At 39.9% G+C, this 26,934-nt stretch overlaps 1 protein-coding gene across 8 annotated transcripts in view; it reads right to left on the reverse strand.

The window, feature by feature from the left end:
* The window catches only part of FNIP2 (folliculin interacting protein 2), a 137,570-nt gene that overhangs the window by 69,871 nt on the left and 40,765 nt on the right, over positions 1–26,934 (reverse strand). For 6 of the 8 annotated variants that reach the window (XR_001902992.3, XM_017959158.3, XM_009207779.4 and 3 more), the window contains exons 2-8: positions 9,382–9,508; positions 6,193–6,348; positions 3,837–3,937; positions 3,660–3,731; positions 2,167–2,267; positions 1,899–1,988; positions 316–387 (exon numbers count right to left, since the gene is read on the reverse strand). Coding sequence is in view for 7 of the 8 variants with exons in the window: in XM_017959158.3 (XP_017814647.1) it covers positions 316–387; positions 1,899–1,988; positions 2,167–2,267; positions 3,660–3,731; positions 3,837–3,937; positions 6,193–6,348; positions 9,382–9,508 (719 nt within the window). In the remaining variant the exon portion in view is untranslated. The remainder of the gene's footprint in view (positions 1–315; positions 388–1,898; positions 1,989–2,166; positions 2,268–3,659; positions 3,732–3,836; positions 3,938–6,192; positions 6,349–9,381; positions 9,509–26,934) is intronic. The other 2 variants (XM_009207781.4, XM_003899320.5) reach the window with 1 other exon arrangement.

A 26,934-nucleotide genomic window follows, 5' to 3' on the forward strand; every position in this document is an offset into this window, starting at 1 on the left:
TATACTCAATAGTCAAGCAAGCACATTACTAGTACAATGGGCTCAAGGAAGCTTCACTCTGGAAAGAAATTTCTTAATAAACATTAGTCTCATATACATTCGAGTGTTAGAAAAAACTAGTTTATGTTGCACAATCACTCGTAGATACTCGTAGGTACATTAAAGTTTCAGATATTTAGATACATCAGACTATCTTAGGAAGGAAAAAACAAAGAACAGGATGAGGGTTATCCACCTGTCTTCTACTTTCCCAACTTCCATACCACTGTAGATAGTTCACTCTGCTAGTTAAACCAATAAATGGAGTACAAGTACCTGATCGAGCAATGCCGCTGTCCCTGTCTTCATTCTGTCCTCTGCTTGGCATATCAACTGGTGTGCTGTGTGCTAAGATAAAGGAACAAGGAAACCATGTTATTGGGCTCTTCAGAGATACAGTTTTAAAAATGACTGCAGTAATTTTCACATTTCAAAGTAGGCTACTGCTACTGATGATTGGCATAAGCTTATAACAGAGATTAACTAGAAGGCAAAATTAAATATATAAAAAGATAATGAGAAGAAAAGAGAACCAAGTAACTATCTCATAAAAATCTGCCTGTATTCAATTGTAGCATACGAACTTTTTTGAGTGACGTTCAACTCTTAAGAAAAAACTCTGAATAATAAATGATTGCAGTTGATGCAATGAACAAACATTCTCAGGTAGATTTTTTTTTTAGCCATTTTCTTCATTAGTAGTAGTATTTAAATAGCAATGTATTTTCAAAATGCTTTATAATCAGTTTTGGTAGTAACTGTAGGCGACTTAGGGAAGAGAAATACTTGAAAACCATTTCATAAATTCAAAAAATGTTTCTCTGTTTATAACCCACTCTCTTGGCAGATAGAAAACATTTATACTCATTTTCAAATATTTCTTCCTCCATTTCTTTCCATATACACCCATACACAGTATTATTGTAGAGTTACTTAGAAAAACTCATGTTCTGGCATGAATTGTGGAAAACACTCTGAAGTATTATAGACTTCTAGGAATGCTTCAGACTGACCTAAGCTGCATACTTATTGTGCTAGAAGGTAGATGAGATGCTGCTGTAGTGAAGTTTTAAATGAACAAGCAGCCCAGTGCTCTGCCTGATTATTCTACTTGACAGCTATTTTTTGAGGCATGTTTATTTTCACAATTTTAAAGAGAGTATTTAAACGCGTTTTCCTCACTCTAAGTAGGTGGGAGGGTGTCAATTTCATTAGGGTGACAGTTAACTATGGTACTTAGCATATTTCAGGCTACAAAGAACAGAAAGGAAAATACCATTTGCTATACTCACAACTTTAAATGTTAGTAATGGAGGTTCCCTACATGTTAATCATGCTAAGACAAGTTAAATCTCAGAGACACCAAGATGACTATACCTGTAAATAACCTAGAAATTGTATTTACACTACTTAAATGAGAGAGGGAGAGGGAGAGGGAGAGTGAGAGAGAGAGAGAGAGAGAGAAGTCTTTCATGCTCTTATTAGAGTGACTTTTAATGAAACTCCGTGCAGGTAAGGATGCAGTTGAATAAATGGATAAAAGACACCAAGGCAAAGGGAAACAGTTCATAGTAGCAGAAGAGGCCCAGAAAAACAGGAAAAAACAATCCTCTTCGAAATACTAAGGGCTCATTTCAGATCAAAATCAGCTTATACTAGAGTATTAGCGAAGACATTTACAAGAGGTTCATTGGCAGAATTTTCGATACACCATGAATTTGGCCGCATTTGAAACCGATATCTGCGATCACAAGAGCCCCTTGGATTTCTAGAGAGGCACAAGTAGGATTTTTCCTAAGAACCTGCACAGGATTTATTAATATGTGTGGGTCACACTGTACTCAGCATTCCACACAAACCTGCAAAGAAAGAAGCACTCCGGGTGAGCCGGAGAGGTCCTCCTTCAGCTACCCCCTGCAGCAGTTTGCTGCTGCATGCTTGCAGCAGACCTAGAGATGGAAACACATAGAAGAGGGCAAACAAAGTACACACACAAAAAAAATAAACACAGATTAAAGATAACGCAAAAAAAAAAAAAAAACCCCACAACAAACTCAAATAAAGCAAAACACACACCCACAATAGTGTATTCAGAAAGAAAGAATTTGTTTGTGTGTCTGATTTTACCTAGGTTACTTCCAGTACGACAAGGACCCAAACTATTCTGATTTGTGTTCAGTTTTCCCAAATTAGGATCTTGGTTGATGTACTCAAAGCTGTCTTGCAAGCTATATCCGGAAAGGGAAGGAAAAGGAGAAAGAGGACACAAATGTCAAGAAGTTACTAAAGCTGTTTTCTAATAAATAGACTTGCAAATGTAGACAACAACTGATCAGTCACTCAATACTTTTCCTTATAAACAAAGTCTCACATCTACCAAAGGGAATTAAACTTGCAACTTCAGGTGAATTTGTTGGAAGAAAACAAAAGCTATTTTGGATGTAGCTCAACCCATGTAACTAAACAACTATACTTCTAACAATTTCATGTTATATAATAAGACACCAAACTCTAAATTTTGCTTCAGTGACTGACACCTGAGATACTGTTATTCATTTCTACATTTTGCTTTAGCAACCGACAGATAACATGTTGCCATTCGTTTCAAGTATTTTACATAAACTCTCAAAACGAAATTAATTTTTACTCTTGGTTAACATCAATAAGCAATTCAGCAACTTTTTTCAGGAATAAAATATAACAAATTATAATTCTTACAGGAGTTTCATTTCACAACTTTTAAAAAGAATTACTCATAAAAATATGAGGGAAGCAGATTTTATTAATTTATTGTACTTATTAACAAACTAAAGACTTATGCTGTGTGTAGAGCTGACAAAAACAACAATGACAAAAAGACTTTGAGAATAATGCAGCATAATGAAGCCAAAATAATTTTTACTTAAATCTGCATGTAAGGGAATTAATGCAATAAATGTTCAGGTAATCCCAAGGGTCTGTTAGAAACAAATCTCGTAAGAAATAAATAACAATTATCATATTGGCTTAAGTCATGACAGTCCAATGTTAAATGTTCAAACTGTTTTGTTGAAGAGTAAGCCAAGACTCACTCAATGGTATTCAAATATATAGAGAAATATTTTTAATTTCCCAGGATAAGAAAAAACAGCTTTCACTTGACCCCTAAGAATGTCCTTTAATTTATAACAAGCCCTTTTCAAATTTATCAAAGTACAACTGGTGTTTTGTTGTTTTATTTAAAAATGGAAGTACATGAAATAGTTCTGCTTGAAAGTTCAAAATACATGAATGCATATGCCAAAATGAGCTTAAGTTCTTAGATATTTCAGAATAATGTAGCCCCTTCCCTTTTGTTCTTTATTTTTTATTTCCCAGGAAATTAAAAATTGGTGACTGGGTAACAGATGGGGACTCAAAACATATAAAGACAGCCATTTGTCTTTAGGGCCACCTAATGAAGTCAAAGGCCTTTTCCCACTCACTGTTGATAGGACAGTAGCCACTTTTAAAACCCCTTTGTTAATTTGGACTCATTCTGCTTCTCATTTCAAAATGCCTTATGGCCCTTAAAGAATTATTCTATCTAGAAATACACACTTTAAAAAATGGGGGTGGGGAATGCAAAATCCTGCACTTACTTATTTGTACTTCCACAGAAGCTGCCCATTCTAGCAGAGAAGACTTTACTAATCATCAGTTGTGGAGGAGAACTGGGGAGCGGGGGAAAGGAGAGACGAAAAATACATTTATGAGTTAAGGAGTCAATACCACCATCCCATTTCTCAAAACTGGTAGAAAAGGAAGCCCAGACTCACCGTATGTAGTGTATCTTTAAGGTGGAGCCTTTGTAACTCATGGCAACTGAGCCAAACATCATTTCCCCCAACATGTTGACATCGGAAGCTGGTCGTGTGTACTACATGCAAGAAAACAAAATCAAAGTTAGTACATGGAACATGACGTGCAATGCAACAGAAAATAATGTTTATTAATCTCATTAGTGTCATTGGTGATTAAAACTATTTCTCAAAGCTTCAAGTGGTCATCTTACAATCTTAACTTATAATGGCAATTGCCTATTTTTCCCCCAAAGTATTACGCATGTTTGTGATTTCTTCTCTATACACGACATCATCACATAGGATCCAAGTGTTTTATCAGAGTTCATTTTTATTTTTATTATGAGAAACAAAGATTACTATTATCTCCATTTATAAACTCTAAATGGAAAGGTTCAATTATGAAAATAACCGTTAACTCTTCTCTTGGTACTAAGAAAACATCCTGAAAAACAATATAGTTCAGTATTATTCAGCCAAATAATTAACAGTATGGAATAAAAAATGCCCATTGCTGCAGATAGGGTTTTGTGAGGGTCCAAAAGATAACCAATGGTCTGATAACTCTAAAGTTTTACAAAAGTATTTCAAAAACATTTCATCCCTCTAGCTTCTGACCAGTCTCTCTCATGCCTTTTACCATCCAGAGTGGACTGCCTGCCTCCTCTTCCTCTACTCTCACTGGCTTGTTAATCTACCGCAGCCTGACTTCACCTCTTAGCTCAAACTAGTCCAACTGCTCCAATGATGACCTCCTCCCTCTTGGTCAAATCCAATGGACCCTTTCCAGTTTGCTTTATTAAACTTCTCTCAATATATTTGATTCTGTTCATGACTCTCCATTTTGAATCTCTTCTTTCTTAGATCATCCCTTACTATGGTTTTGCCTGGAGGTCAACCCTACTAACTGCCTGCTTTTTCAACCATTCTTTTGATTTTGATTATTATTTACATAGAATACCTCCTACATCTTTGTCTCTGGACCAGGAGCTCTCCTGGAGCTCTAGAATCGTATACCCCAATACATTCATTCACCTAGTGACATCTGAATGAGTGTCTTGGGATGTAGAATTCTGAGCACCTATACTAAGTGCTGGTGACACACTGATGAACAGTATAGGTATGAATGCCGAGCAAACCGACGTGCCACCAAAGCAACCGTGGTTCTGCACCCCGATCTACCAACTAGATTCTCTGTCACTGTGCTTTCCACCCAAGGAAAAACCTGGGAATCACTCTTAACATACTCTTCCGAATCTTTTTTTTTAAATTTCAAATACATACACACATATAGACACACAAGCATACATACACTGACACACAAATACACACTTACTTATACATGGTTGCATAGGCAGAAAGAGAAAGATAAATCTATCAGCCCTGCTCAGCTAGGTTCCTCTCTCACGTTATAGCTCATACCAACTTCTTCCCACTATATGCAGACAGAAACCAACTGGTTTTCACATTCTTTATTACTAACTTCAACCCACCTCCTTCACTTATAATCTCCTTTTTCTTGGGGTACAAGGGCCACATGCCAACTGTGATTCTCAACCTGCTGAAAATTCTACTGTATACTTTTTAAACTGCAGACTGCTGTGAGACCCAGGAGCACTGTGTCTCAAAAAGGGCAAATGCATGGCACAAATCCTGACTATGAAATTAATAAAATCCTCTAGACCCATTTTCTGGTAATTTCCCTAGTGTTGTTTTTCCAGAAAAATAGTAGAAAAGATTCTACATAGGTTTAAGAAAAAGTTCAATATATTCCCCATCAATTAATATCCTTTTGCCATTCAATATTTATAAAACATTTCTTCCTTTTTATCTTGTTAGCTAATATTTCTCAAAAACCTCAACCCCTATCCTTACACACACACACACACACACACACACACACACACGCACAGTGTGTTTCTTTCTGTTCCCATACAAGTCTTTCTTCCTTTTACTGGCATGTTCTATTTTCTTAGAATGCCCATATACATTCCCAGAATCCTTAGGAATTCTTACAACAAAACTGGAGAGTACATGTTTATTATTCTGGATCAGACAGCAAAGGAAACAAAGCAAGGTAATTTACCTGACTGGCAATATTTCTCATCTAGTACATAGTAGGCTGTATCACCTCTGCTTGATTACAGTTTTTATTGGAGATAAAAGCCAAAGAGCAAAAACAACATTGATGTGAAACATTTAAGAGTACTGTGTTGAATACTTGTCCTCATATTCCTGAAGTACAGCCCTCGAGCGGCATTATTTCCCAAGAAGAAATTACAGTAAATAACTTTAACCCCAGGGGCCATTCCCACAGAAGGGATGGTTGTACCTGGTACTTTGGAAGCTGTTCCTTAGCATGGTGTGAAGATCCCCCAGAAGAACTGTGGAAAGAGATGCTGCTGCTGCTACTGCTGCTCACGCTGCTGACACTGCTGCTTCCCTGGCAGCACTTGGCTGATATTTTAATAGGAACATCCTCTGTTTTCTAGGTTAAGAGAGACAGGCAAGGTAAAATATTACGAAGTATATCAGGTTCGTCAACAGTTCTTCATTGGGAATTCCTTTTTAAAAGCATTCTGGTGCCTAAGGTGCATTAAAAAACAGCAGGTTTTTTTCCCCCCCCCAGTAATGACAAAAACATGGTTTTTTGCTGAAGAATGGTTCTAGGCAAAAGGAGGTAGGTTATGTATTAAGACTTTATCTTCTTTTAATAATTTAACTATTATTTACACTTCAATTCATATAATTGATCTCTTTTTGTTATTAGAGTTTTGGTTATTAGCTTTTTAGTACTATGTAGAGTCATAATCCATTAAATTGATGAGGAGAAAGATGAGGCTTCAAATCTAAACTTTTACTAAGCAAATAGAACTAATAAAACAAAACTATTAATTTGGGCAGACTGGCTTGTAGGGTTTTTTGTTTGTTTGTTTGTGAGATGGAGTCTCACCCTGTTGCCAGGTTGGAGTGCAGTGGCGTGATCTTGGCTCACTGCAACCCCTGCCTCCCAGGTTCAAGCAATTCTCCTGCCTCAGCCTCCAAGTAGCTGGGACTACAGGCACGTGCCATCACGCCCAGCTAATTTTTTTGTATTTTTAGTAGAGACGGGATTTCACCACGTTGGCCAGGATGGTTTGATCTCTTGACCTCGTGATCTGCCCACCTTGGCCTCCCAAAGTGCTGGGATTACAGGCGTGAGCCACCGCACCCGGCCCGCTTGTGTTTTTAATGACACACCTCCTCTAGTACTCCTTTAAAGGTAACAGGAAGGAAAATCATGAGGCTGAATTTGTAAGGGATGAAACCAAAATCCTGAAACAGGAGCTACTGTGAATTACATAGCACGTGATGGAAATATGGTCTTCAAAGGTTAAGGACAACAGAGGATTCTCTACTATACATTCCCCAAATAGAGTTCACCACTAATTTTTATCACAGTGACAAAGGTATAAGGATAAACCTTTATTAATATTTATCTCCCCCCAAACATATTACTCCCTACAGAAGCTTCCTGCACCCTCTATGATAAGTTGTTTCTATTCTGAGTCTTCTTTGCCTTTCTTTTTTTCCTTGTGCAGCTTTTGCTTGGAAAAAAACATGAATGCAATTGCAGCTTATCTAATCTCCAATGTGACAGTCACACTGGTGGTCTAATGCAAATGCCTGCAGTCATGTGCTTGATACAAACTCATGACGTTTTGTGCTTGCCAAGGGAGGCTGGGGCGGTGGGGACTGAAAATGGGAAAAGAATGTAAGGAAAACACAAAATGTGCTGGACCACAATTGTCACTACAGCAATGATGGCATTCAAAGTGGTACTTGATTACTCCTGAGCACCCAGCACTCCCTCAACACGCTAAAGATACAGCTGCTACTTAATATCACTTAAGCCAGAAACACAGCCCCTCAGAGGGCCTAAGTGACACGAAGTGCCACCTGCCTCAGACTGTTAGACCCTTTGGCTGGAGTATAATGCTGAACAGTCTATAAGTGGAGACAGCACCTGGTATAGTGAATGGAGCACCGACTGGATTCTTTTGTAGCCTTGGGCAAGCTACAAACCTCCTGAACCTCAGATGCCTTTTTGGTTAGATGAATGCTTCTAAGAAAGCCTATGTTTCCAGATTCCAGCATTACTACTGCTCTAGTTCACTGAAGATTCCAGTTCCTTTTGAAAACTTGTGTTTCCTTTCCCCTCCACCTGCCACCACTATGAGCAGCCCCAGTGATGGGTGTTCAACTAGACCATCCATGTGAAGCCTTCAGAGAAATGGGAAATAATTCAAGAAATTAAGAGGTAAACCATCTCCTGTCCACCAAAGGGTCAAGTGCTGGCTCATCTAAATTTCTGTTACAAATCTAACCAGGAAAGCCTACGGTGAATCACCTGAGAGATTTCTTGGTCCCCCCCGCCACCCCCTTCCCCTACCTAACAAGCCCAACAACTACTGTAATGATTAGCCACCTGGCAGAACTCCACTTTAAAATATTGTGGAATCCACCCAGCTAAACTGTGTTTAACCAAACACTTCCTTCCTGCAGAAATGATCCTTATCAAAAGCAGGAAAACAACCCCTTGGCCCTGAAGAGACAAAGACTGCGTTATAAACTGTTCATTTACTTAGCTGCACATTCTACAAACTGCCAGTATTTGGTCAGTATGGGTAGCAACTTACTGAACATAAAAAGAATGAATACAAGTGGATTTATTTAATTTGTAGGCATCTGAACAAATACTGAAAAGAGAATGAAGGTCTAAAGTGAATTTACAAGTACCCTGGTCTCATATCCAAAAAGACCCAGAAAGGATCAGACTCTTCTCACCTTAAATATGTTAATTTACCATTCCCATGCTGCTTCCAAGGGATCAAGAGCTGCTCTGTCCTCACTCTACCCATCCCTTGTCACCCACCCTACACCACTACCACCACCACCACCACCACCACCACCAACACCCAACTCTCCACCAAAACAAAAAGGGAAATAAATAAAAGCTCCACTGGTCAGAAGGGTTTGAAAAACAATCCTTTTTGAAGATAACCATGCAGGCTTGCATATGGAAGCCCCGTAAGTGAGTAAAGCTGTTTAATTTTGTTTAACCCAGTGCTACTTATTATTATCTATGAGAAACACTGGACAGAATGATCTTCACACTAACACTTTTTATCATTTTAGAGTTCTGCTTTCCCATTACATTTGGGGCACTCACTTGGCATCAAAATCTTACTGGATTGCAACTCACCGGCAAATTTACCTCTAGTGCTACTAACAGTACACTGCTTAGCTCCTGCCATGATTACTTGCTGATAGTTTCACTTGTGTTTAGTAGTGAGCATACTCATACCTGCTGGGGGTAGGGCTTTGATTAAAGGACTCAATGCTTGCTTATGTTTCTTCTGAACCATTAATGGCACTGTATAATATAACTCAAAGAGAAGATCATAGATTAATAAATGATTGATCAGAGGGGTGGTTAAAAGCACAAGAGAGAAGGAGAAAGCAAATCAGCATTTCATACCTGAGCTGTCACCTCCTCAATCTTTTGAACAGCTTTAGAGTCAAACAAGACTTGTCTGCCTCTCCTGTCACAGTCCTGGTAAACTATCAGGCGAATCTCATTCAGGTCAAACTCCGAACATGACCAACTGTGGATTAAAAAGGGAGAAAGAAGTTATGTCATCTGCAGCACGTGAGATGATCACAGACAGATAAGCTTCCCAGTCACCATGCCTGCACGCACATCAAAAGGCCACAAGCTTGCAGGGATAGTGATCCCCTCAGAACTGGGGCACCAGTGAGCCTGGGACAGATAGCCTTGTATGCGGATTCCAGTGGGCCATATGAAAATTGCCTGTTTTCATAAGGGCTGAGAAGACTGCTTTAAATAATAAATCACTGAAGAGAAAGCTTCTCCTTCCAAAGTCAATTTGGACACAGATGGCAGTCAGAAATCACAAGGACATGCAGAGACGGCTAAATTTGGATGCCTGGGTTCTGGGGACAGCATATCCGAGTTAAAGGAGTGTTAAAGCTTCTGTGTTATTGGGCAGGGAACCATTTGGAGCAAGTCGGTAGAGCCTTCTCTTCTTTCCCTTACCCACACTCAGGTCAAATTGAGAGGCATTACATACCCTAAAATTTATTATCTTCCCCGATTATGGCTAGCTCTAATCCAGGAGTTTCAAAAACCAAGTGCATCACTGTAGAACATCAGAATTGCTAGCAATTACAGTCAGCAAGAAAGGAAGCATGTTTCTAAGCAAACCAAAAGCAACTGGGATAAAACTGCTCCAAGGAAAACACAGGTTCATTCTTAATAAATGAGAGTGAGAGAACTATAGAAAAGGTAATCATTTAAAAGTGCACCGCTTTGGTCATACTCAGTTTTTAACTCATCAGTCCAGTCACCACATATTTGAGTGTCGGTGATATTCTAGGCACTGTGGTTGCTGCTAGAGACTCAGCAGTTAATTAACCAGACAGACCTGGTCCCCACCCTTACGGAGTTCATGATTCAGTGGGGAATATTAGGCAAATAATCACAGTTGAATGTATCACTACAAACTGTGAAAAGTACAAAAAGGAGCAGTAAACAGTTTTAGATTTCCAGATTGATGAGGTAGGGGAGAGGGACAGAGAAGTCCCTAAGGACTTGAAGTGACATGTAAACACAGACCTGAAGAAGTAAAACAAATGAAGTGCACTGTAGGAGCAGAGAAGGACGTGGTAAGGTGTAAGACTGCCGCACTGGAGAAGGAAAAAGAAAAGAGGCCAGAGAGTGAGTGCCATGAGGTGGAAAGGACGGCAGGCAGGGGCCAGGATCATGCTCTCCCTCCATGAGAAGCCAAGGAAAACAGACGCTTGATAAGATCAGGTCTGCACTTTTTGAAAGTTCAATCTGGCTATTAAGGAAAATGGGGGTGGAAGAGATGAAGACTGGAAGCAGGAAGGCCAAACAGAACTCATAATAAGAGTTCCGGCCCTTCATAATGAAGGCTAGAGCTCCAGCAGCGGAGGTGGGGGAACGGGGACAGACACTGGTGGCATACTCAGAGGACAGAGTTGAGCCGGTTTCCCAATGGACTGGAAAGGTGCCAGAGATGAAAGGGGGCCTTGCTTAGAGAAGCTGAGGGGGAGCTCTGATGGGACAGAGGAGGATAGATGGACACACAGGCAGACTAACAAAAGCAAACTGTAAAACTAGGAGATGGCATAAATGAAATCAGACACATCTGGATTCAAATCCAAATGCCTCTGGCCTCCTAGTTCTTCATCAGTACAATGAGAATATTAAGACTGCCCTCACAAAGCTGCCCTATGGATTAAATGAAATGTGTAAAGTGCTTCACACAAGGAGTGACACACAGTAAGTGCTCCAAAATGGCAATAATTACCTCAGAGGATTGTTAGTGTTATGATTTTTAAAGAAAATTAATACAGTGTCTGGTACTCAATCACAAATTGTGCATTTTTGGTCTTCTCCTTTTTCAGGCAGTTAATACTGAACATGTTCTTTTTGGGTAGCAGATTTGTTTTCTTAAATCCCTGCAGCAAAACATATAAAGTTCTGGTTGTACCTTCTTTCAACAAGCTGTGCCCTAAACTATCATGCCCAGCATCCTTTCCTCCTAATCTTGACAACAACATGGCAAGTTTATTTTCAAACCGTTTTCCCTCCATTCACAGTCCAGAGGGAGTCCATGTTTCAGGTCTGGCTAATGAGACATGGCCACATGACCCAAGCTGGCTGTGTGAGCCAGCCCCAAAACTCAGTTGTTCAGCTTGTAAATGGTAACCCATGGTGGCTATTTTTGCCATCATGAAGTAAGGGCCTGTCTGAAAATGAAGTCAGCAAAAGTCAGCGTGGAGAAAAGTAGAGGTGAGCAATGGAATGAAACAGATTCCTGGCAGTACCCGAAGCCAGCTGTTCCTGAGTAAGCACTATTCCTGGAATTAGTTCACTGTCACTTACAACCAACACAGTCTGATGACTATGACCCAGACCACTAAACTTTAAAATTACATAAGGCCAAGGCAGGCGGAACACTGGAGGTCAGAAGTTCAAGATCACCCTGGCCAACCACGGCCAACACGGTGAAATCCCGTCTCTACTAAAAATACAAAAATTAGCCAGGCGCACTAGTGGGCACCCACAATCCTAGCTATTCAGGAGGCTGAAGCAGGAGAATCGCTTGAACCTAGGAGACAGAGGTTGCAGTGAGCCGAGATCGCACCACTGTGCTCCAGCCTGGGTGACAGAGAGAGAGTCCATCTCTAAATAAATAAATAAATAAAATGAGGTCATTAAAAAGGCTCTGAAGCTATATATTATTATAACATAGTACATATGTTCATTTTGTTAAAAGTAAAAAAAATTGGATTTAATTTACTTTCATTTTCTTTTAAATCAATTTTGCCTTAATAATTACATTTTGCCAAGACAGCATTATAATTTATAACCAAGTCATTCAATCCTTATTTTTGAAGAATAACATGTATTCAAATATCAAACTGAAAACAGCTACTTTAGAAGAGATAAAATTTAATAATGATCATAACACCTCATTAAATGTTTCATGTTATTTTTCAATGAAAAAAAGATGGAAATAAAAATCATGGACAATTGTACTGATCCAGGAGTCTAAAAATATTTTTTTTACTCAATAATTTAAAAAAAGACACAGAGGGGAAAAGTATATATTTCAGATTGTCTCATTTTTTGATCCAAATGCTTTAAAAGTATTTTATAAGACACAAGTGATAGACACAGTGGGTCGTACCTGTAATCCCAGCTACTTAGGTTGCTGAAGCAAAAAAGATCTCTTGAGCCCGGGAATTCCAGACAAGACTGGATGACATAGCAAGACCCAGACTCTTTAAAATTTTTTAAAAATTAGTTGGTTGTGATGGTATACACCTGTAGTCCCAGCTACTCAGGAAGCTGAGGCGGGAGGATCATTCGAGCCCAGGAGTTCAAGGCTTCAGTAAGCCATGATCATACCACTGCACTCCAACTCCAGTCTTGGTGACAGAGTGAGATCCAATCTCTTAAACAAACAAACAAAACAAAACAAAACAAAACAAAATGGTCAGACACAATGGCTCACGTCTGTAATCTCAGCAATTTGGGAGGCCGAGGCCAGCTGATCACTTGAGCCCAGGAGTTCGAGGCCAGCCTGGGCAACAGGGTGAAACCCCATATTTACTAAAAATACAAAAAGTTAGCTGGGCATGGTGGTGCACACCTGTAGTCCCAGCTACTGGAGTACGGAGGCTGAGCCGGTAGAATCACCTGAGCTCGGGAGGTCGAGGCTGCTGTGAGCTGAGATTGCAACCTGGGCAACAGAGTGAGACTCTATCTCAAAAAAAAAACAAAAAAAAAAAAACAAAAAAAAAAGAGGAAAACTCTGTTCTTCTTCCATATGAATACTACTTCTGGTTTAATACATAAATATAATTTTGACATTGACATCTCTTGTTTTTGGAAATAGCGTTTTGCTCTGTTGCCCAGGCTGGAGTGCAGTGGCACCATCTCGGCTCACCGCAGCCTCAGTCTCCTGCTCAAGCAATTCTCCCACCTCAGCCCCCAAAGTAGCTGGGACTACAGGCATGCACCACCATGCCTGGCTAATTTCTTTGTATTTTTTGTAGAGACAGAGTTTTACCGCGTTGCCCAGGCTGGTCTCAAACTCCTGAGCTCAGGCAATCTGCCCGCCTCAGCCTTCCAAAGTACAGTGAGACACTCACATTTTAATATTAGTAGAGGAAAAAACAGTTGCATAATTTGGTAAAGGAAACAGAGGCAGGCAGGACAAAGGTCACTAGTGCTTCAGAATGAGACGGGCTTGGGATCCAATCTCAGCTCTGCTTCCCACCAGTTTTATAGTTTTGGGAACGTCTCCCCTAGGAGTACTTATAGGTCCTGTTGTGAAGATTAAAAGAGATAATCTATGGAAATTCCCAGCACACTCCCAACCCCTTTCCCTGCCATCCCTGATACACAGGACTTGAGCTATTGGTAGCTCCATGGCACACATATTCTCTTCATATTCACATTCACTCCTACATTCAACCAACAGTTACTGTGGAACTTGCAAGAGCACCGACCACAGTTCCTGGTGCTTTACTGAGGATATCTCTTCATATGACTGGGGCCACTGGGCATGATTCAAAAGGGGTATGAAAACAAGCCCTGGGGCTTTTGCCTTAAAATAGCTGACCATTTCAGAGAAACTTATTCTAATCTGAATTATTTCATTTCTCTGTTTTTGCTGAACATAAAGAATGAACACTGTCCTTGGCATCAGGGTATTATTTATGTCCACTTTATGCCTTCAGGCACAGTAAGAGAAGATGATTTGTCTACCTTTTCTTATTGTAAAATTTAAGCAAAATGACTTATATGGACTCTTTTCAGTTTTAAAATTCCAGGATGCCAGGATTTGCCTGGTTAGACTTGAAGCCAGGCCTTATTTCTGAAACTACTCATCAAGAGTGGAAAAGCAAGGAACCAAAGTCTCAGTTACCTCCCTGAAACACGAAAGGCACTAGAGTTCAAGTGATCTGAAACACAGAAAACAGAATTCTCTTTAAAATATCTAGAGCCATGTACTGTAGTTTAAATTGTGTCCCCCCAAAAGATATGTTCAAGTCCTAATTCCTATACCTGTGAATATGACTTTGCTTGGAAACAGGGTCTCTGCAGATAAAATCAAGTTAAGATGAGGTCATACTGAATTAGTAGGCACCCTAATCCAATGACTGGTGTCCTCCTAAGAAGGAGAAAATCTGGACAAAGACACAGAAGGAATAATGAACAGGGAAGTCACTGCAGACTTAGGGCACAGCACAAACACAAAAAGACAATATCACTGAGTGCTTGGAATGTGTCTCCTGCAGAAGAACCACACAGCAAATGAGGCTAGAAAGGCACTTGAGGACTACTTGTGAGGGGCTTTAAATGTTATGCCAAGGAATGCAGCTGTTGCTCTACAAGCTGTGGTGTGCCAATTCCAAGATTTCAAGAAAGAGAATGACATGATCTGACCTGCGCTTTAGGAAGACAACTAAAGTGGTTTGAGAAGACCATTTTCAGGGCAAATGCAGAGGTAGTGACTTGTAAATCCAGGGTTTCGAGGATTAAAGGCCAATAAGGAAAAGAGCAATAGTTGTATAACATGCTGCAGGGTGATTTGCTATATCCTTTGAGACCAGTTCTAGTGTGGGTGTTGTTTCTTCTCTTGAACTTTTACAGGAATCATAGTAGAAGTGGTCATGGGTATCCCCATGTCGAGAAAGCATGATCTCTGTTTTTCTTCTTGGTCTCACACGAGGAAGCCACCCTATACAGTCAAAAATAAGTTTACATAAAGAGTTTAAAGAACAGTCTTATGATACAAGAAGGTACATATTTAAACAGTCAGGAATGATAGGCAACTTTCAATGGTCCAAGAAAAGGTAAAATGAAACAAAACAAAAACAAACAACAATGATGACAACAAAAACTGGCAAAAATACTATCCATTTAACCAGCAATTCCTGCATGCCTACTACTTGGCAAGCATTCTGAGATAAAGCAGTGAACAAACCATAACCCTGCTCCTATGAAACGCACTACATGACATTTTCCAACCACTCTTCAACCCTATTCTATATTCTTTTTTCTCCGCCAACCTCCACCATTTCCTTACTGTCTCAAAAAACAGTTTCTAAGTACAAGCAGAAATCTCTCAAAAGGTTTGCTCAAGAAGAGTGGGGAGACCCAAAGGGCTACACCCTGAAACTAAATGAAGACTGGGGGTGGAAAAAAAGGGAAAATTAAGCTTGACATGGCAATGAGAGTTCACCCTGTCAGCACAAAATACACATTATTTCCCACCCAGTAAAAAGCTGTTTATTTCAAGAAAAAAATTATGTAAATAGATGGCAGTAACAGATTTGGAATTCATTTATCTTTTGCTATGTTAGTACTCTCAGGAAGACTGTGTTGGCTCTCCTTTCTTTCACTGTTTTGCACTTATACAGCCTTAGCTGTGTGAATTGCCTAGAGCAATTTCTGAGGAACCGCATAAAAAATCACCATTGAGTTGCTATCCTGTGATCAGGAGTATAGTGAAAAGCACTTAAAGTTCTTATCGGAAGCTTTAATATATATTGATAACCTAAAGATATTAATATTAATTTACAAACAATTCCAATTAAATGTAGTCCACTGTTACGTTACCAACACAGAGCTATACTGCATGTTGGTTGCAATTCTTCCATCTTTAAGAAAGTAGGTAATATGTAAATCCTTTATTCCTTTTGTAAAGGAAAATGTGGAATGAAAGAATAAATATGTTTAATCAGCAGCAAAGGCATGGAAGGAGCACTGCAACATAAAACCATACTTCTGAGTTCATTCCTTCCACACACCTTTGAGTGTGTGGCTTCACACAGGCACCATGAGAGGTACCAGGAACAGAAATTAACTATATCCAGCCTTTACCTCAATATGCTTATAACTGGGAATGGAAAGGCCAACATACAAATATTAAGTTAACTATACTGTTACAGGTGCCAAGATAAATGTCTATAAGGACTTAGGGGGACTCTACAGGATAAAGAGGTCAAGTCCACATAGTTGGGTGAGGGATGGATGTGGGTCACAGAGGACATAATGCTTGGGACATGGATTAGGATTCACCAGGGTAAACAGGGCTTCTAACTCTAGCTCTGCTGCCTTCAACCCAGATGATTTTAGGAACGCTCCAACCCTAGCGCTGAGCTTTCCCAAAATGCACCTGTCTTATCTACCTCACAAGGCTGTCGGGAAAAACAGAGAGTAAGTTATGAAAGCACTTTCAACACTGTAAAGCATAATTCAAAGATCTACTCAGATACACAATTCCTTAACTGAGAGCCTTGGGGCTAGATGTTTCAGAATTCAGAATTTTTTTTTTGAAATCGGAAAGATGCTGCACTACATATTACATAATACCTCCTCCAGGGGCTGAGATGTAATCAAACCCCCAAAACAAATAAATTAATATTTCACCAGCCCAAGTTATGAACACTTAAACGCTAAGTGCATTAGATAGAGACTATAAACAGCCTCACATCAGTTCAGATTAATTCCAAAAGATTTTCCAGAAATTTTAGGATTTTGGAATTATAGGATAAAGGACTGTTGATCACTTTAGTGATTACCATGTCTGAGAAAAGGACAAAAGACTGGAATAAATAACTTTCAGGTTCCCCACATTTTCCTGAATATAACTGATCTCTAACAAAAATGACAGCCAAAAGTTTCTGTGTAAGTAGGTTAGTTGTAGCTCTGAACTTGTTTTCCCCCTCCTTGCTACCAAAATAATGTGTAAATGGTAGCAAAGGTCACAGGTTAAAACCACATGTCTTTAAATAACGTGTTCACACGGCAGTGACAAAACGTTATTGTGTGTGTCACAATACAGCCTAAGGTTTGGGTGCTATGAACAAGGAACTACAAAGTACAGAGAGGAAAAGACAGAATTTCTTCCTTCCTTTCTGAGTTCAGGATCACATTAAGCAAAACTCTAAAACAGGTCAAGTTTGTGTGTGGCACTTACAGCACCACTACCCACATTCCACTGCCCTAGGGCCACCACAGCATAGACAAAATAGTGGAACACTCCACTGGATGTCAGATTGCCCAGGCTGGAGGCAGGATCCCACAGTCCCATCTCAGTCACTTCTTCACCTCTTAATCCAGCGTCTCCGCCTCTATAAAAGGATAGAGTGGGGCCAGGCATGGTGGCTCACGCCTGTAATCCTAGCACTTTGGGAGGCAGAGGCAGGCGGATCACTTGAGGCCAGGAGTTTGAGACCAGCCTGGCCAACATGGTGAAATTCCATCTCTATTAAAAACATAAAAATTAGCCAGGCGAGGTGGTGGGTGCCTGTGATCCCAGCTACTGGGGAGGCTAAGACACAAGAATTGCTTAAACCCTGGAGGCAGAGGTTGCAGTGAGCTGAGATCACACCACTGTACTCTAGCCTGGGCGACAGAGTGAGACACTGTCTGAAAAAAGAAAAAAGAGAAAAGAAAAATGGGAAATGGGGTGGGACTAAAATTATACCTAAAGGTCTGGTGCTTCCAATTCTAACACATTATAATCCCAAGTTATCTATTAAATGTGCACAGTGTGATTTAGAATAGATTATCTCAGTCAGGTACTAAAAGGAAAGCAATCTTAATGAATTAACCTACATTATTACTACATGGTATCCCTTAAACCTTCTAAACATAATCTGTACTTCAATAAGCATCTTAATATCAACACAGCCCTAATAACAGAACTTTCAAAAGGTGCTCACAAAATCTAAAGGGGAAAAGTACAAGTTCTTTTGAGGTGAGAGGGACACTGAGTGGGCAGGTTACTGTGGCAGTCAAGACTCTGCCCCTTGCAGAGTTGTTGCTGCTGTTGTTAATAATTCCTTCCTTTTTTCTCCTTAAAAAACCCACAGAGGTCAGGTGCAGTGGCTTATCCCTGTAATCTCAACACTTTGGGAGGCCAAGGCAGGAGGATCGCTTGAATCCAGGAGTTTGAGCAACATAGTGAGATTCTGACTCTGCAAAAACAAAACAAAAAACCCCTACAGAATCTCTATAAATGGCCCATTTTTCCCCAAAATGGTTCCCTTAATTCTTAAATGCGCATGATTTATTCTTTTCTGATATCTGTAAACTAGAAACTACTTATACTTAAAATAGCCAAACTGACAAAAAAAAAAAAAGAAAAAAAAAGAGCTTTATGGTTCATCTCCATGCACATGTTAACTCAATAATCACTGAGCTATTTTTTTTTTTCTTTTTCTTTTTTTTTTTGAGACAGAGTCTTGCTCTGTTGCCCAGGCTGGAGTGCAGAGGTGCGATCTCAGCTCACTGCAACCTCCACCTCCCGGGTTCACGTGATTCTCCTGCCTCAGCCTCCCAAGTAGCTGAGATTACAGGTGCCTGCCACCACACCTGGCTAATTTTTTTGTATTTTTAGTAGAGACGGGGTTTCACCATGTTGGCCAGGCTAGTTTCGAATTCCTGACTTCAAGTGATCCGCCCACCATGGCCTCCCAAAGTGCCAGGAGTCTAGGCATGAGCCACCGTGCCCGGCCAAGTTAATTCTTTCATACCCTTGTCAGCATAACCAAAGCCATCAACACATGATTATATTCCTGGATTACTGAAATATATAATTGCTATGCAATTATAAAAGGTAACTTGCATCAAGATGTCATATCTTTCCCCTCCCCCATTTCCAGGGAAATCATATACTAATAATAGATAAATGAATAAGTTTCAAAGTAAATACTCAAGACACTGCCTCATATATCACTTCTAGATCTAATTAAACTGTACTCAGACAAGGTAATACTTCTATTTTCCAAGAAGTTTCCAGAGGTGAAAAGCATGATTCTCTGTATAAGGTTTCTCATTTGCAAAACGAAAGAACCAAAATAAATAGACAATTGTCACCTATTTTAGGTTGTAAAATATTATCTCTAAAAGAGGTTAAACAAACAAACAAACAAACAATATACTCGTGACCCAGCAAGTTCACTTCTAGGAATGAATCCTACAGATTAATCTGCACAGGTACAAAATGATATGTACAAAAAGGTAATGACTGCAGTACTGTTTGGAAACAAACTGTCAGCAGGATGATTAAATAAATTATGGTATATCCATACAAGGGAGTGCTACACTGACACAGCAAAGAATAAGGAAGCTCCTTAGGTAAGTATATAATAAACTCCAAAACATTTTTGACTGGAACAAAAATAAGTATAAAATATTGTGTAGAGAATGCTACCATAAGCCTAGAAAAAGGAAAAATTGGGGGTAGAGAACTCTCGGTTTTATTATACACGCATACACTATCTCTAGAAGAAATACAATGAATTGGTAATACTAGTTGACTCTGGAGTAGAAAGCTGGATTACTGGGCCGGGCACAGTGGCTCACGCCTGTAATCCCAGCACTTTGGAAGGCCGAGGCAGGTGGATCACAAAGTCAGGAGATCGAGACCATCCTGGCTAACACGGTGAAAACCCCATCTCTACAAAAAAAAGACAAAAAACTAGCCAGGCGTGGTGGTGGGCGCCTGTAGTCCCAGCTACTCAGGAGGCTGAGGCAGGAGAATGGCATGAACCCGGGAGGCGGAGCTTGCAGTGAGCCAAGATCGCGCCACTGCACTCCAGCCTGGGCGACAGAGCGAGACTCGGTCTCAGGAAAAAAAAGAAAAAAAAAAAAAAAAAAAGATAGAAAGCTGGATTACTAATGGAAAAGAAAGCAGAAGACTCTTCATTCTACTCTTTACAGAGCAAAGGGAAAGGCTTTCTCTGCACTATGTAATACACATCCATCAAAACAGCATAGTGAGGAGTGTAGACTGGACCCAGGCATCCTGGGCTCAGGTCCTACCCTCTGCCTCTTCTTAGCTATGTAACTTTGGTGAGTTACCTAATCTCTTTGTTCCTCAACAGCCTCATCTGCAAAATGGAGATAATATAATAGTATTATCTCCTATATAACTCCACTTATAAGGTGCTGTTTAGGTGACTAAATATAAAGCACTTAACACAGAGCCAGGCACACTGTGATTGTGCTCTCAACATGCACCACTATTTTGTGCCTTTTGAATATTAAGCCATGTGACTGTTCTGTCTCTTGAAAAAGTAAAAACAAACAACAAAGATGAGGACTACAATAGGAACAGCCTATTTTTTTTTTTTTAAACCCAGAGAATCTATTATTACTTTAAGACAAACCCCTTAACTACTGTTTCCCTTAAGAGGCTTCTTGGTAGCTGAAGCATGAGGCAGTGGGTGAACTCCTACAGCGAAACCACCTTAATGAATTCCAGGCATTCAGATTCAGTTTTCAAATATGTAGTTTGGCCTAGACAATGGCATTTATTGAGCTTTCTTCTCAACACTCGTACACTACATTTTCCTGTCCCCCTTCATCCCCTCCCTCCCCCAAAGACAGGAGAAAGTTTCTCTCTAAAAAAGCAATCCCTTTTCTCATTTATTAAACCCATCTATGTCTTTCAGTTTGTGATTGCTGTTCTAGTGGTGTATCAGATGGATTTCCATCATATTAAATAACTGCCTTTTTTACTGCATAATTCATGCAGAGCCTAGAGATACCGATTCCAGAAGGTCTGGTGTTTGAATGTGGGCAGGGGAAGGCTGGTGATAAGAACTGCACAGCACATGCACAAATAATTGCCTAATATTTTAGAGTTTACCAAACACTTTTACAGAATTCACCTGAGCTGACCTTCTCAAATGTCCTGTGAGAGTCTGTATTATATAATGTTTTACACGGAAGTTAGGAGACTTTAACAAGGTTATATTCAGTAAGTGGCTAAGTCAGGACTAAAATCAAAGTCTCCTGACTCCAAATTCTGTGCTCATCCAACTTGACTGCACTATCACCTTGATACCAGTAGCAAACAGGTTAGGATAACATTCTCTTCCTTCCAGGACCTTCCTTTGCATGTCCTTCTGAGGTGTAAAAACCTGCACTCCAGCTTGGGCAGAGTGAGGCTCCACCTCTTAAAAGAAGGAGGAGAAGGAGGAGGAAGAAGAAGAAGAGGAGGAGAAGGAGCAAGTGTGGCATTAACAAAACAATAGGGAAACTGATCAATGGAACAGAATAGAGACTTCAGAAAAAAATCCACATAAATATAAATCGATATTTGACAAAAGAGCAACAGTAACACAATGGAGCAAAGGCAGTCTTTTCAACAAATGGTGCTGCAATAACTGGACATCCAGGTACAAAAAAAAAAAAACAATCTCGACATAGACCTTACGTCCTTCACAAAATTAACCCCAAATGGCTTACAAGCCTGAGTGTAAAAAGCAAAACTACTAAACTCACAGAAGATAACACAGGAGAAAATATAGACAATCTTGGGCATGGCAAAGGATTTTTAGATACAACACCAAAGGCGTGGTCCATGAAAGAAATCATTGAGAAGCTGGACTTCATTAAAATTAAAAACTTCTGCTCTAATAAAGACACTTCAAGCGAATGGGAAGACAAGCCACAGACTGAGATAAAATATTCACAAAAAATATATCTGATAAAGAACTGTTTTATCCAAAATAAAGAACACTTAAAACTCAGTAAGAAATCAAACCAACTGATGAAAAAACGGGCAAAGGACCTGAATAGACACCTCACCAAAGATAATATAAATGGCAAATAAGCATATGAAAAGTTGATCCACGTTGTATGTCATTAGAGAAACACAAATTTAAACAAGAAATACTACTACATGCCTAGTAGAATGGCCAAAGACTGGAACACTTAACAATGTCAAATGCTAGTGGGGATGTGGAGCAACAGAAACTCTCATCCATTGCTGGTGGTGGAGTTGTTTTGGAAGAGTTCGTCAGTTTCTTACAAAACCAAACATACTCTTACCTTACAGTCCAGCAATGGGACTCCTTGTTATTTATCCAAATGAGTTGAGGAACCTTATTCATAATTGCCAAAACATAGAAGCAACCAAGACATCCTTCAGTACACAAAGAGATAATCAACGGAATATTATTCAGTGCTAAAAAGGAAATGAACTACCATGCTATGAAGAGACATGAAGGGACCTTGAATGTATATTTCTAAGTGAAAGAAGCCAATCTGAACAGGGTACATACTGTATGATTCTAATCAAATGACATTCTGGAAAAGGCAAAACTACGGAGACCGTAAAAAGACAAGTGGTTGCCTGGGGCTAGAGGAGAGGGAGGGATGAACGGGCAAGGCACAGAGGATTTCTAGGGCAGTGAAACTATCTAGTACGAATAGTGGATACATGTCATTACACTTTTGTCAAAACATATAGAATATACAACACCAAGAATGAACCCTAATGCAAACTATGGACTTTGGGTGATAAAGATGTGTCAATATAGATTCCTCAATGGTAACAAATATATCACTGTGGTGTGGGATGCTGATACTGTGGGGGCAAGGTGTACGTGGGAATTCTGTACTTTCTGCTCAATTTTGCTGTGAACCTAAAATTGCTCTAAAAATTTTTTTAAAGCAAAAAATTATTTTAATTTCAGTCATCAAAGGAACTTTTAAAATTTAGAAACTTTCAGGAATAAGCACTCATTTAAAAATTTGTGACAGGACTATTTTCTGAAGATCACTTTTGTCTGTTACGGTCAGCTATAGAACACCCTGTAAGGATGAGAACCAAGGACACATAACTCGAGCTTCAGATATGGCTATCAAGTCTGTCTCTGTTCAGCAGAATTACAGGCCGTCTCCTCCTTGTTCTAGTCACCTGGCTGGAAAAAGGAGGGTCAGTCCTCACACACTGCTCCACAGAAGGCACCCACCTGTCACATGTGGTCTTGCTCCTACTGACAGACAGGAATGTTCCCCTGAGATAGTTCACAGTAAGGTATTAGCTACTGCCTAGAGAGAACAATGCTTAAATACAAAGCAATGAGAATTTAATAATAGGAGTTTCAGCTATCAAGCAAGGTCCAGTGGGAAAGATATTAGGGGCAGCAACCTCTGCCTCCCTCTCATATCACAGTGTGCAGCTGCTAGACCATCCACCAGCACACCTCCACCCCATTCACATTCCCACGAAGGATCGTTTCCTTTCTGAATCCAAATCATCTTTGCCCTAAGGCAATATTCTTCTTTTTAGGATGCACACCAGGCATGTTCCTGCCTTAAGATCTCTGTACTTCCTGTTCCCTCTGTTGAAAATGTACTTCCTCAAACACCCACGTGGCTTGTTCGCTCACGTGGAAAAAGATTACCACTGAGCTATTTCTGATTCCCTTGATTACCCAAAGCCCAGCTTTTAAATTTCTCTAACTTCAGGACTCATGGATCACTCACAGATTATCAGAATGTTAGCTGGAAGGGATGTCAGACACTACCTGTCCACTGGTTCCCAAGTTGTTTGGCTCATCGTTAGAATTACCCCAGAAGTTTTGTGTGTGTGTGTGTGTGTGTGTGTGTGTGTGTGTGTGTATGTATGTAATCAACAAAGCTTCACAAGCTCTACCGCCAGGAATTTGGTTCAGTGGATCTGAAGTTGAGGCTCAGGAAACACCATTCCATTCTACTATTATTATTATTTAGAAAACAAAAACAGAGAGATGATATGATGTTCCCAAAGACAGTGATTTCAAGGCAGAGAAGACCCTCAGATCATAAAATCAGGGTAGAGAAGATCCCCAAGTCAAAGGCCCTTCCATTTTATCTGGCATTAAGTCTAGGTTCTCATATGCTAGAGCTGAAAATTAGTAAGTGGAAAAATAGCTTAAGTCAACTAAGTTCCTTTTTCTGTCTTTGGACAGGGTGAGGCATGAAAGTGAAAGGATATGGCATAGTGAGAAAAAAGGATTTTCATTCACATTGGTTCTGTAAAAACCTAAAGTAGTTTTTTAAAAAACCTTTCTTAAACCCTTAAAGACATAAGGCTGATGGATGGATGTACACCTGATACCTCAATATCCCCTTGGGAACTCATAAAAGAGAAGAAAATTCCCAGGAACCTTGGTGTTTTTATAACCCACAGGCTGGATTCTCTTTGGTGACTTTTGACAGTTATAATCTTAGATGGGTCACAAGTTATTGCTCTCGCCAATTCCCACCAGGGCTTGCTACATCACTGTTCAGCAATTATTTGGCTTTTGTTACTATAACAATAAAAGGATAAGGCTAAGCCAGAGCCTGACTCACCACAGGAGTCATAACAGGAGAACCAGGGATGGTGGGGGGTACCAGTTCAGCCAGCATTCCACTTCAGCACAGAGCTGAGCGGAACTTGAGGAAAAAAGGCTTCAGAAGACTCCAGAGCTGGATTAACCTCATCTTCTGCCTGGAACACTGTCATTCTGGACAGAGTTAGCTATGGTGACTAATAACAAGTGCTTTACCCTGTTATGTCATCAAAGCTTATCCAAATATGACCCAGACAAAAGCTGATGTCAGTTGTTAGCCTCTAAGAAAATCTCCTATATTAAGATTGCTGATTTATTCCTAGTAAGTGATGTATCCTCAGAGGGAAAAGACAAATGTTCTTGAACCCTAAATCAGACATGACACTGCATTCCTTGATTCATTCACTCTTATCAGTCTGGAATTACGTCTCAAAATCTCTACCCTCAGCCAGCAGAAATAAACTCTTCTAACTAGTCAAAGAAAAATTCTCATGGTACATAAAAATCAGTAAAAAGGGAAGGAATGCAGGAAGCCCAGAAGAACGTGTGACCGCAATACACAACGCATCAGAGTCACACCCAACCATTTACGACCTCTCTGTGAAGCTTGTCACAAAGCACAAGACCATCAGCTGACTAGGGTTTGTTTTTTCTCTCTACCCACTTCATTCAACCTGTCCAACTGCTACATTTTCTATTAAGTAGCATCAGGGTAGAGCGGTTTTCACACTGTTTCCAGGAGCCACAGGCAGTGAGAAACATTCTTTCCACTCCTGCAAACCTGCATTACACTTACTTTTAATGACCTTTTATTATACTCTTCAGAATTCTTTGGTCTGTTGCCTTAGCATATCTCTCTCTAAATCTGTAACTATTTTTATATTTCCTAGTCAGTAATCCCAACTGCTATAAATAAAGACTAGTCATAAAATCATGGTGAGCTTATCTATGTGAAGCAGCTCACCAGGGAAAAAATGCACTCAAGTTTCTGTACTTACTTTCTTGTTAAGTAACTACCACAGACAATCTAAGGAGTTCCCTTTTTTAATAGAACTATCTCATCTACAAATGTATCTAAGATGAATATCTATACTCATTTAGAATCATCCTGGTGATTCCAAAGCAGTACAGAGAATTTCTTCTGAAATCAAATGTCAAGATATGAAATGTCAAGATATGAAACTGTAAAGCACAATTGACTCTGAAGTGCTCTGTTTCAGTTCCTTTTCAGTGTGTAAGGGGTATACTTGAAAGACATGGCAAGTTTTCTCTTGCCACCAGAGCAACAATGATTCACAGATACGTTTGGCAAGTCCCAGATTTCTCATTTAAACAGCCCTGTGGATTTTGTTTGCTAATTTGCTGGGAAAGTTTGAAAAACTCAAAAGTTGTTGGCGGCTTTGCTATAGTCAATATTTCTTAAGAAAGAGGATTGGAAGCAATTACATGAGGATGATACCATATACCTGGCATCATATTTAAGAGTCACTAGATTTTTTTTTTTTTGAGATGGAGTCTTGCTCTGTTGCCCAGGCTGGGGTGCAGTGGTATGATCTCAGCTCACTGCAACCTCTGCATCTCAGGTTCAAGTGATTCTCCTGCTTCAGCATCTCAAGGAGCTGGGATTACAGGTGCCTGCTACCACACCTGGCTAATTTTCGTATTTTTAGTAGAGATGGGGTTTCACCATGTTGGGCCAGGCTGATCTCGAACTTCTGACCTCAAGTGATCCGCCCACCTCAGCCTCCCAAAGTGCTGGGATTACAGGCATGAAAGCCACTGTGCCCAGCAAAGAGTCACTAGATTTGAAGGGAGTTTTAGCAAGGAATTTTTACTGACATGCCATTTAAGACGCCTCTCATCAAACTTAGTAGTTTTTTGTTGACGCTACAATTTTGTGAAATGAATTGAACCCCAACATCTGCCTTCATAGAGGTTGGGGGGAATGGAAATGGAGATGCAGAGGACAACTCCTATCCTGAAATGTGTCATGCTACATGAACCACAATGAGACAACCAACATGTTTCTTTCTGCACTGTTTCCGTCTGTTTTACACTGTGGCCGTCATCACATATACGACATGATTCTATTGTAATTGGGGAATCTTTCTCTTCACCGTTTCAGTTACTGGAACATCATGAGAAGAAGAAGAAGAAAAAAAAAAACCCTGCTTGTCAGTGTGCTGAACTAAGAAGGCCACTTGGAACGATTGAGTTAAGATATCAAAGAGCAAAAAGAGATTGGAAGTCCTACCTACTTGACTGCCACATGACTTGGACAAACAGATAACTCATGAGCACTCTGGAGCCAGGTCCTTCAGTGCAAGCGCCTGTCAATAATTCG

Source organism: Papio anubis, chromosome 3, assembly GCF_008728515.1.
Source record: "Papio anubis isolate 15944 chromosome 3, Panubis1.0, whole genome shotgun sequence".
NCBI classification, from domain to species: Eukaryota; Metazoa; Chordata; class Mammalia; order Primates; family Cercopithecidae; genus Papio; species Papio anubis.